Source organism: Gallus gallus, chromosome 18, assembly GCF_016699485.2.
Source record: "Gallus gallus isolate bGalGal1 chromosome 18, bGalGal1.mat.broiler.GRCg7b, whole genome shotgun sequence".
Lineage (NCBI taxonomy): Eukaryota > Metazoa > Chordata > Aves > Galliformes > Phasianidae > Gallus > Gallus gallus.
The window spans coordinates 7,325,572-7,337,714 of record NC_052549.1 but is presented as its reverse complement, the minus strand read 5'-3'; the positions used below and the strand labels follow the sequence as shown (position 1 = coordinate 7,337,714).

At 45.9% G+C, this 12,143-nt stretch overlaps 1 protein-coding gene across 8 annotated transcripts in view; it reads right to left on the bottom strand.

Annotated features, from left to right (window-relative positions):
* Positions 1–12,143, bottom strand: part of RHBDL3 (rhomboid like 3) — a 49,717-nt gene that overhangs the window by 19,061 nt on the left and 18,513 nt on the right. For 3 of the 8 annotated variants that reach the window (XM_040649776.2, XM_040649775.2, XM_015279919.4), the window contains one exon: positions 8,414–8,497. The exons of 3 other annotated variants lie outside the window; for them this stretch is intronic. In XM_040649776.2, the coding sequence (XP_040505710.1) occupies positions 8,414–8,416 (3 nt within the window). In that variant the 5' untranslated portion in view covers positions 8,417–8,497. Of the gene's footprint in view, positions 1–2,759; positions 4,920–5,768; positions 5,949–8,413; positions 8,498–12,143 lie in introns of those variants that run through there. 2 more of the 8 variants (XM_040649778.2, XM_015279918.4) reach the window with 2 other exon arrangements.

Genomic DNA, 12,143 nt, shown 5'->3' with positions numbered 1-12,143 from the left:
AGCTTCAGCTAAGTTGTCTCTCCTCACCTCCCCTCCCTCTCTATTGCTTCTCTTGGCTATTTTTTATACCCTACTCTATCTGGACTATCAAGCAGATGGGAGATGCAGCCTGTGAGACAAAGCACACTGGAACGAGTTTTACACCTATATTTCCTAACACAGTTTCAACACAGGAACATCATCCTTCCTCACGTGCTCTCTGTTCATCTTCATGATAACTTTCCAGATCATCTCCAACATTGAAGAGCATTCACTGCTGAAGTGCTCTTCAGAGATGGATTGGAAAGTCTTTGGATAGAAAGCAAAAGAGATGAGCATTAAGTCAAACTAAAAATAGCAAGGCTGACACATGCCTATTTCAGAATGTAAATGAGACTCATTAGAAGGAAAGTCCCAGGTGAAATTTGGAGGGAATCCTGACCAAAAAAGTCACTGTTTTCTGTCAGTCCAAGTGGCTCATCTCCTAAAAGTGACACTGGACAAAAGGACACAGCTTCGCAAGGTTGTCCCAACTTAGAACTGCTTCCAGCCCCTAATTGGCACAGAGCTCCCCAGGGCACTCAGCCAAGGGCTGCCAGCGCTCCGCCGGGCACTCTGCCCCAGCAAAGCCTGCACTGGCACCACGCTGAGCATGTTTGTTTCTTTTGTGCTTTGAAACTGAGCGCATGCAAGCAGCCAGACGATCCTGCACTGGCTGTGGTGCAGCCTGATCTCTGCCAGCTCTCCGTTGCTGGGAGATTTGCCTTTGATTTCCCAAACTTGGCTCTGAGCAGCCTGGTGCTCGCTGGCCTCCTTTTGTAGATAATGATATCGAGCTTGTTGGCTGGACTGAATGGCTGTCAGGGGCAGGGTGGTCAGGAGGGAGTCTTTTCATGGCAACATTTGGGACATAAAGGGCCTTGGCAGAGCCCAAAAGTTCCTGACAATCCTCACTCTTTCCTAACAGAACAAAAGCTGAGCAGGCGCCAGGCCTTCAATCAGACACAGCAGAGTAAAGGCTGCCTTGGCAAGGGAGCGGGTGAGCAGAGCGAAGTGGCAGAGGATGCAGCCTGCCAGCAGCAGGGCTGGCACTGCTCTGCCATCAGAACAGCTACAGCACACTGTCCTCAAGCACGGGCAGCTTGTTTAGAGGCTGCAGCACCGCGTGTGAGGATCGGGAGGACCTGGCGCCGGCTCCTTCTGGCCTAAGCCAAGTACTTATCTCCCACTGCTCCTGGTGACTTCTACCACTGGCTGCTTTGTAGAGAAGGAGCTGCCTAAATGGAGCAGGGAAGATCACAGGCCCTTGCTGAAACAAGATATCTTGTCAGTGCAGCAGAAGCTGCTGGGGGAAGTGGATTACACAAAACAAGACAAACCAAGTGACCAGCGGGCAGTCAGAGCTGGGCACTCACCATCTGCAAAAGGCTGTTTTGTCCTTGTGAGGTGGCCTGGATGTATGCTTCCTGACAGCTGGTACCCAGAGCCAAAGGTGGATTTCATCAACTGTTTACTGTTAAACAAGGGCTTAGTATTAATCCCTGGGCAAGTTCAGCTCCCCTACTCCAGTCACCCCAATTTAATGCTTTGAATTAAACTGAATCTTAAAACCAACCCAAATATTAGGGCTTCTCCACAAGGCTCAGCTCTGATACTTTCTGGCTCTTGCTGGGAAGTCCCAGACAGCTGACTTTTGTGATGCCTAATCCCAGAGGCAAATAAAGGAAATAAAGTATTATTAGCATAATACCTGAGATGACCTTTCTCAAGGGGAATCAGCAGAAGCAGAGAGACGGCTCTAACACCTGCTATCCCATAGACTGTACACCGTTTTCACCCTTGTTTCCTGAGCTTTACTTAACCGTAACACTTTAAGTATATCTGGACATTTAAATGTATCTTGTCTAGGACAAAACGTTTTGCTCTTTGAAGGCTTAAATGCTTCCCAGCTTGAGGGCCATGGTCAGTAAGAGAAGAGTGGGAATCTCCCCCATGCTGTGTGCTCACTGTTTGACTTTGTAGAAAGACCAATGGCCACAGCAGTGGGAAACATCGATATTCCTTCAAAGGTCAAAAGAGATACAAGTGCTGAAGCATGCAGGCTCCCAAAGCACACAAAGCTACTCAGATCACAAAACACTTTCCCCAGGCTTTGTTCTGCTTTAAAGCATGCTGAAAAGAGACATTTTGTGACCAAGAACAGAGGTTACACAAGCAGTTCCGAACTTCCAACCAGCCTACAAGGACAGAAGGTTCTGCTGCTTCTCCCACCAGCGCAGTGTCAGAAGGCACCGTCACTGCCCTAGGCAGCATGTTTCCCTCTTTCACATTACTGTGTATAATTTTCATTTTGGCTAAGCTACTGATAACAATTAGAAACAAGTTTGAAGCAAAACTGTGGATCCAGCATGAAAAGAGCAATGGGTGAGCAGTAAATAAGTGTCATCTGAACTGAAAATGTCTGCCTCAGAACAGGACTGGAATACAGCTTCCACAGACAACCTGGAGCAGAATGTTTTACTGTAAACCCCAGCTGTAAGAGACTTCTCTTATTTTTGTTTAAGTATTTTTTTCTGTCAAATAAAATAAAGACACTTTTAACTAATCTGTCACCACAACCATCCCAACACTGCAAACCACCTCAAACCCTGCTTCTGATATCACAACTAGCCACAGAAATTGAGGAGTTGAGCCAGTCCTGCAGAACAAGCCAGTAAAAGCAACCCGTGACAGCACACTCACAACACGTGGGTCCATCAATTAAAAAGGAGGCAACTGACCTTTGCTAGGCGCTTCATGTACTTATCCATGATGAACCACTTGTCCCACAAGCTCAGCACCTCTGTCTCACAGGGAGGCTGGATGGTGTCTGGCAGCCGGCATGGCTGCACTGAGCCCCAACCCCACAGGGCTGAGCCTCTGAAGGCAGCCCAGCAGCTTCCTTAAGCTTGGTTACTTCTGCTTCTGCCTCTGCCTCTGCCCATGTACTTGGACAGACAAGTGCAACCCAACCGCTGCAGGGCTGATGAAGGCCGACTGCCCCCCCACCGCCCCCAAACAATGGGATACTAACGGCAATTTCATGCAAGGTTTCCTCCGCATTTCAATGACAATCACTCTTAACTCCCTTGATCCTCAACCAGGCTCTTAAGCAAAAATGTAAATATGTTAATGACTGTAGCAACCATCTGACCCAAGATCTTAATTCCCCAGCCCAAACAAGCTGGGGTTTTTGTTTGTTTGTTTTCCTATTCCTTATTTTAGAGCAAATACTCCATAAAAGTAAGGATACCACTGCACGACAAAAATAAGAGGAGGGGGCTCAAAGCCTGATAGAAATAGGAAATCAGATTAGGAAAGAAAATAATCCCACATTGTTCCTCCTCTTTAATTAAAGACACATCAGCCACGGCTGAGTGAACAAGTAGGGTGGAGGCTGATGCTGCAGACAGACAATAGGTGTCTTGGGAAAAGGCAGGCACTTCACATAGCACAGCCAGCTGCTTCTCTGCTCCGTGGCAAACAGCCCTCTGGGGCATCAGTGCAGCTGGAGAGTCAACAGCTGAAGTGGGCACAATGTGAGGGTCCTTGGCTGGGTTTGGAATTGCAGATCTGACCCAGGAGCAGAGAATTTCCTACCAACCATGGTTTCTCACATTGAGGGGCTTTGTCTTGGCATGGAGAGAATATATCACTACAGTCATAAGTTCTCTTCATAATGGGCAAGGCTCCAAGAAATTTATCTCATTTGGATGTTAGCTGGGGATTGAATTACTCCCTTCAAAATGGAATTGTTCCATGGTTCAGTAGTGCCTTCACTTACAGAAGAGACTGGCCTGGCTGTCAGGCCTCCTGGCACTGCCCCCAGCTCTGCTCTGCACTAGGAGGCAGGTTCTGAAAATAAATTGCCCCGAATTTTAGCTGCTCCTCTTGAGATGCAGAAATGGCAACTGCTGCTTTACCTTCCACCACAAAGGAGCTGTCAATAGAAGGCCTGCTTCTTGCTCCCATGTAGGCCTCTTCCCCATGACTGGCACTAGAAAGGGGAGCCAACTGTGTGTTAAATCTCTTCATCTCCAAGAGGTTCAGAAAGAACCCTGAGTATGCTGGCTTTGAACTTAAGACCATTATACAGCACAGTCTGCAGATGCTAACACGCACTGGAAGCTCAGACCATCTCCAGCCTCAAGGGCCGTGCTATAGTAAAAGCAACAGTCCAAGTCAACACATGAAACTGACAGTCTCCAAGTCCAGGCTGTGAAAAGATATGTAGGATTGGCATTGAAGATTTTCTCAAGATTAGTTAGATATCTTACCAGAGCTCATTCTCTATCTTTCCAGTCTCTGGAGTCATGCTGGGAGCTCACTTTTGTTTTTTTTAAAACATGCAAGAAGGATATGTAGCATTTAATGCTTTGATGAAAATTAAAGGCATGACAAGGCAGAAGGTGAAAAACTGCCTTATAATATCTAGGAGAGGGCAGAAGACAGGTCTGCTTTAACAGTTTCATCACTGTCTGGTGGCAATGACTTTCCCAACAACTCTATGATCCTGCTGTCTCTTCTAATAGGAGGAAGTGCACGTGGGAGGAGGAACCCTAATCCTAAAGAGATGAAGGCCAGTGTATACCTTTTCACCTCAAAATCCATCTTTTCACCATTAAGTCACCAAATCTGAGTCACATAAACAAAAAAACATGTGGCAAAACATTAGTGCTGGCTTCAGTGACGTACACTCTCTTGCCTTGTTAATAATGAATTCAACCACCACTGCTCAGTCAATATGAAGTGATTACGGGCTGTCCAGCTGTACTTTCAACACATGCTAGATTGCTTTGACCTGAGGTGAACTTGAGGGCTGGAAACATCACCCAGCTCTCAAAACCCAGATTATATTTAAGCACAGAAGAAATAACCTCACTAACTCACCAGGCAGGGCCCCTAGACATCACCCACTATGTAGGAAAGCTGCTGCAAGAGAGCAAAATACTTTCCAGCTCAGCATTTGCAGTGTCTGCAGAACACACAGCCCATCACCCAAATTTGTGTAACTGTTTCTCTATGCAGCACATGGCAAAGTGGAGATGGAGGGAGCTGGTCTAAGATTCCCTTTTCTTTGGAAATTCAGGAATGCACCACTGTTGAGTTATTAAGCAAGTGGGAAAGAAGGCTTTGGGAAGGTTTGATCCTTGGTATTGCAGACATCCAGAGTGAGCCAAGAAGTCTCTGAGAGTGCCTTGACTTACCTGTTTATGAGGCAAAAGCAATGTAGCTGTGCCTGCATGATCCTGCACAGTGAGCACTGGGTAGTAGTTACAGAGCATGACAGGGTGATAACTACAACAGCAAAGCACAATTAGCAAGTCACAAGGCCAAACAATACAGGGAGAACATGAACACTGATGGCCTTCTGCCAAGGTTTCACATGGAGAAACTAATCAGCCTTTCCAAAACCAAAGCCAATGACGACTGGGACAAGGGCCCATCAGCCAGACACCATGAAGAACTCCTGCCCTTACCTTACCTCCTTGACTCCGTAGAATTTTAGATCCTGGTCCAAGCAACTACAGATATACAACAGACCAAGCAAAACCTGCATTCAGAGACCCCAGGAAATTCTTTCCCTGCTGGGAAAGCCTATCATGCTCAGGCAAGTACCCAAAATCCACATTTCTGCCACCAATAACATTTTTTAACTGCAGCTCTCTTCCTTCTCCTTCCTCTGTCTGTGGGTTTCTTGCTGCAAGTCCCCCTGAGACACAGAGAGGAGAAAGCCAAGATGCACTCACAGGGCCTGCTGAATCAGCTTTCAGTCCTCTGCTGCCTCAATGACCCACCACTCTGAGCAATCCCGCTGCCGTGCTCCAGATCAGCCTCCTGGCAGAACACTTGCAGGAATCAGCCTCCAGTCTCAGCTGGGAAATTACACAGCCTTCAAGCCACCCGGAACTAAATTATTCAAAATATGCCACTGTGCTGGCTTTGAAACCAAAGCCACACCCTAGAAAGAAGCCAGGGTAAACAGAAGCTCCATTATCAGCAACACTGATGATGAAGAAGATGCAGCTCTGAAAGTGAGGGAGATAATTACACAATTAATGAGACGGCATGGATGGCAGGAGATGCCCTCCAATCTGCCACAAGACTTCATGCAGAAAGGTGTGTTTATAGACTGGGCCTTCTCCAGTTCTGCTTCTTCCTCTTCCATTATTTATGTAAGTGCATTAAGACTAATGGAAAGAAGCCAAGGCACTCTAAAACAATGTTATTTATTTATTTTTAGGTGGAAATATGGTTTCTAATCTTGATCCTGGGCTGGTCATATTGCACACTTTGCTGGACAGACATCCTCAACTGATGCAACAGGCCAGGCAAGCAGGGCAGCTTACAGCTCAGTCTTGAATGTCATAAATCTTACATCACCAGTCCAGCCCTGCTGACTAACTGGACAACCACAGGCCAAATCTCCACATAGCTTTGCTGGTCTAGGTCTAACATTTCCAACAGCAACAAACAGCCCAAATACAGACGTTTAGAAGAAATAAGCAGAGAAGATACAGTTTAACAACCATAATTAGAAAGCTACCATAATTGAGAGAATGGAAGTCACATTCCTCAGCAATAGAAAATTTAAAGTGACTCAACCCTCCAACCCCAGAACTGCAACAACTGAAAACAAAGGAGAAAACAAGGCAGGATGGAAAGACAGGCAATACTTCTCTTATCCATGCATCGTTCTTGCAGTGCTGGGAAGTAGGAAGAGTCTTGTCACCTGCAAGAGAGAAATCTTCCTCACACAGTCCCACTGGGGATTAATTAGCCCACCAAGTGGGATCAAATTCTAGCAGAGCATCCTGATGGAGCTTGCTGCAGACTGCTGCATGTTAGACAGTCACAGAAAAGGGAGTGCACAGACACAAAAGGAGGACTGGGGAAGGGGCAGGAGGAGAGGGCAGCCCAGGAGGGCTGAGGGGAAGCCCAGATGAATGGAGAAAAGCAGGCAGGGATGTGAATGAGCAAAAAAGTGATGAATGGTAAGGAAGGCACGGAAGCTTTACACAGGGCAGAGAGCAAAGACAAGCCTGAATGGGGAAGAGTGAAAGATGCTGCTTGAATGGAAGGGGGAAGAGGGAGGAGAAATGAGGCAGAGAGAGAGCAGAGTGGCACACAGTTAAACATTGCAAACAGAATAGCTTCCCACACAGACTTGACAAGGCCTTAAAGAGAGGGAGACAAGTAACACAGCATGAACTTTAATCCAGGAGCAGAAAAGATGCCTGGAGCAGACAGCATTACCATCGTCTACCCCTGTATAATCCCTCCACCATCAGACACCTTCTTTGCCCCCAGTCAGCAGATTCTCATGAACCCAGCACAACTCAAACAGCAGCCACCAAAGGCCAGACGGCCCCCGTCAAAAGGAGTTGCAGGAAAACTGAGCCAGTGACATGGAAATAGCTGGTGGGATAAAGCAGCAAGATAATTACAATGGTCAACCCAACAGATGCAAGTGTAACTCTATCCAACTACATGGAGTTTGCATGTGTGACACAGAAACACTGCTTATCATTTGTGTTGTCTGCAGAGCTTCCCATCAATTTCTAACACCAGGACAATTCTTTCAAAACAAAACTTTTCCAGGTAAAACTTGGAGATTTGAGTCATGCCAAGACTTTCCCATGAATCTGCCTTAGTTTTCAACACTGATCATTTAGAGGAAATTCCCTCAAATTCTATAAGGCCAAAATAGGTGGCAATAACATTTTCAAAATTTTTCATTAGAAAATTGCCATTTGTGTGTCAGTAATGTGAACCCAGGGCAGAGGCCTAATTCACCTAAGGATGCAGGAGACTTAAAATATGACTATAGATGAGATGCGTGGCCTGTGCTCCAGCCACCTTCATGTAGAACTCCTACACTGTCACTGAGTAACAGACTAGTAAAAATTGGAAATTGCCAAATACTCACAGGGGAATTTTTAAGTAGTGTTTAAAGCAAACAAAAGGTCAAAGCACCCCCAGGAAGTACACTGAGGTTGATGATATCTACAAACAAGATGTCCAAGGAGTCTCTGTTGGAAACAGCAGGGACATGAGGCTGATGCGTGTTTGCACAGGAATACACAAGCATACAGCAGTGCTAGAGGGACAGCAAGGGTCTGCAGAAAGGATGCTCTGGCAAGCTGGCAAGCTTGAACATTGCTTCACAGGACAGCTGAGCCCATGAAGAAACGTAATTGCAAACAGAAGTGTGTCTTAGTTTTCTATCTATTAGCCTAGGTACTAGCACATCACACTACATACAGCACTAGGCAGGAGGGTGAGAGAATATTAATAATTCTCAATTTAATGAAAGGAATGTGAGCTGCACAGCTGCTGCAGTTCAAGCAAGCTCTAGCAGCACTAGCCATTGCTTTGGGTCAAAAGATCATACCATTTCAGCCTGCTTCCTGATTTGCACTCCATCCCAGCTGCCTTCCTCTCCCTTTAGTGCCTGCCTGCAGGAACGGCTAGCTCTCTGGAAGAAATCCAAACACAGGCAGAAGAGGTTACAGGTACTGTGGGGAATGACAACACAAGGCAGTTCACTACTTACTCTAGAAGCATTCAAACAGGGTCAGCATCTACTAAAAATAAATGCATATATACATAAATACTATGCAGGAGAAGGATTTCTTAGATGGGACAGCCAGGAGCTCAGGCATGCTGGAGGCTGCTGGAATCTACATCTCTGGGAAACTGCAGATGTTACCTCTGAATCAGACAGACTTGTGCTGCCAGCAGCTAGTGACTGACAAGACATACCCTTCCAGAAAGGGCTGTAGCAGCATCCATGAAGGAAAGGACCAAATTACCCTCCTCCCCAGCCCACATCCAGACGTAATTCTATCTCTTTCCTGCTCCCCAAATCTAAGTCCCCCATATCAGACGGCCAAGGCAAAACCACTATCAAAGGCTGGTCTATCTTCTTACACTAATGAACTCAGGACAGTTGAAATGACTCCCTGACAATGTTGGTCTTCGTATAAGTCAACAGTAAATACAGACTGAGATGTTTTGTAAGGGTGGAGGGCAAGAGAGGGCTGAGAGGACAGTGATGATAGGGAAGCAAGTCCTGTCTAAAAGCAGTGATGCTCTTGGAAGCATGGAGCTGATGGGCAAGGAAGAAGGCAGATACTGCAAATAAAAGTAATTGCCTGGAAGTCTCAAAAATACTCAGGGAATCATAGCCACTACAACAGGCCCATGGAGCTGCACCCCCACCTTACAACCTTCATTTCACAAAAAGAGAAACTTTCATAGCATTTATCCAGCTAAGGATCTCAGTCCACAGAATTCAGGCATCCCAGAACAACTTCCACAGAGCCAAATCCAAACATAACACAAACACCGCATCCAGAGCATCCGCACACCCAGCCCTGCAATGACTGCTCTGCCTCTGGGTTATCTCAGCACTCTCCAGCCCCACGAATCTCATATAGGCACTCTATTCAGCCACGGAAGAAACCTAAACAAAAAGTCATCACCCCCTGAAATCCTGTCATACAAACAAGACTCTTCCCACCCATAGCCACAAGGACTGAATGGAGAGGGACTGAACCCCCCCCCCACCCTCCCCTGCCTGGTGGTCTTTTTGTTCCGTGACCTTCCCCTGCACAAATACAACCCCACAACAATCAGACAGGCAACATAATGCGGCAGCGCCGGCTTTCCCAGCCCTTCAAGGCAAGTTGAGGAGGGAAAGGAGGGAGAGCTGGGGAAAGCCGAAAGGACATGGGGATGAAGAACATGTGGGATGGGCAATGAAATAACAAGCAATGTTACAATTCCTACTTCCACAGTTCCATAAGAACACCTTTAATGAAATAAAGAAAAGAAATGCTATCTCAAAGAGCTTAAAATGACAGAGGAATACAAGCCAGTGGGATCTTCATAGGATAATAATAATTCAACAACATTTATAAACCGTGTATAACTTTTAACATTTCCTCTAAGAAGCCCTAAAAATTGAGCCCCTTATTGCAAACTCTGCTGGTTTTACACATTTGTCTTTGAGATTTAAATTTACAGACCTATTTGATGTAAGGTTTTACTTTAAACTGATAGAAGAGATAGGAGTTTGTATTTATTCATTATTTTTTGGAACAACTCTTGCTGTTGAGAGCACCAACACACACAGAAACCCTTTCTGGTACAGGAGCTTGAAAGTACAGAAAGTTTCTGCCAGTTTGTCCTAATTATGGGACATCACAATTGGAAGCAAGGAATAAATGTGCCTTCAGGCCCCACAGTGTCCTTGCAAGGAAACAGACTCAGTTTGGTTAATGGTAGGACGCACAGCCCCTTTGGGAAAGGACCTGAGATTCCAAGGCCTTGTTAGGGGCAGATCAGAAAACCAACACAGCATCTTGTGCATGTAAAGGAAAAAGCAGACTCCACAGGAAAGCAAACTAAATAAAGCAAAAAGAAATATAATCTCTCAGGGCTTGGATTCAGTGAGATTAGCGGGGCCTTCAGCTGTGCTTCAGGGCACTGGAAATACAAGGCTAAGTACTTTCAGAAGTGCAGGAGCCTGTGCTTTCAGAGATCCCGGCAGCCAAAGTGGTAACAGAAAGCAAGCAAAGCTGCAGGAAAGCACTTGTGTGATTTACAGCCATATTGCCCCCTAGGGAGCATGTTACAGTAAGAAATGACATCTCAACTACTGCCCGTGCCCCACAGTGCTGTTATCACTACCCACATCCTTGATCAAAGCACTGCAATTGCACAGTAGAAAACCACCCAAAGATCCAGGTATGACAACACTTCCGTGGGGTGATGCAGCTGAAGTAAAGAGTGAGTTTTGTAGAGCCACATAGCTGCTGGGTGCATGAGGCCACATCTCAGCAGCTGGCTGCAGTGAGGGGAGTGGAGCTGCAACCAGCTCTTGCCTGTGACCTGACGTGAACTGGAGTAACTGGAAGAGCAGCAGCAATGAGCCTGCACACAACTGGCAAACTTCCCTCTGCAAGGAGACCGCCTCTCGTCAATCCACTCCAGCCTTAATCCTCTGTGGAAGCATCCCATCAGCACCATGCTAAGAGGCAATCTTTCAAGCCAGATGCTAACAATTAACGATAGCAAAGATGAGGGATGAGAGGATAAATGGAAAATAAATGCAACCAGGTTCTGCTCATCACAGTGAAAGCCTTGGAGGAGCTGGACAGGAGACATACAGGCAAGATTTTTAGTGTTGTTCAGCCCCACAGTAACCACTACACATAGACACGCACAGGACAATAAATACACTGCACCTACAGCAAAAGATGTGAGGCAGTGACAGTGAGTCTCACTATTTCTTCTCATTTGAAAGGAAGTAGATGTGGCCCAGCTGTAAAGCTGCTCCGGGGTCTGCATTACTTCTGTTCCACACAAGGAAGCAAAGGGGCAGCCCTTCAGTGGGGCCATGATTTGGTCTTGTGTTTAAAACCCCACAGTGGCAGATCTGTAAAGACCAATGGAACCCTTTCAGTCACATACATCCTACTGTGGAAGCTTAATAGTGAAAATACATCCACTAAAACTTGTCTTTTCCTGAAGAACAGTTTATGAACACATCTCCAAGGACTTACTCCTATGGACACCATGAATCTGAACTGCAATGCTTTCAATATCACTGAGTTTCACATTTTCACAGCTTCTTTGGAATAACATTTGGTACACAAATAGTGTAAGTGATACTCACAGATAAAACAGGCACCCCTCTATAACCATATGGCCTCTCTATCCGCGTTGCTTTTGTAGCAAATATAGCCTGAACCACTGAATTCAAACAACAGATATTCCAGAGACTTAAAAATTCAAGCAAGCCATTGCCATGCAACATTAAATGCATTCATTTCTACGAGCATCAAATTCCACCTATTAATGGATCTGCCATCCTTTGCAGCTCCCCATTTACATAGCCAGCCTGCAAGCTGCTGAGGGGCCACTGGATGTGAAATACATTAATACATTAAATCTGAAAAAAGGAAACTAATGCCCATCATAATTCAACTTAATGGTTGCATTTTCTTTACATGAAGCACCACAAAGTCCATGTCTTACAAACACACACCCCATGAAGGCACCCCAGATGCAATGGGAGACTGAACACTCCAGAAATTGTAAATGCAATACACGCA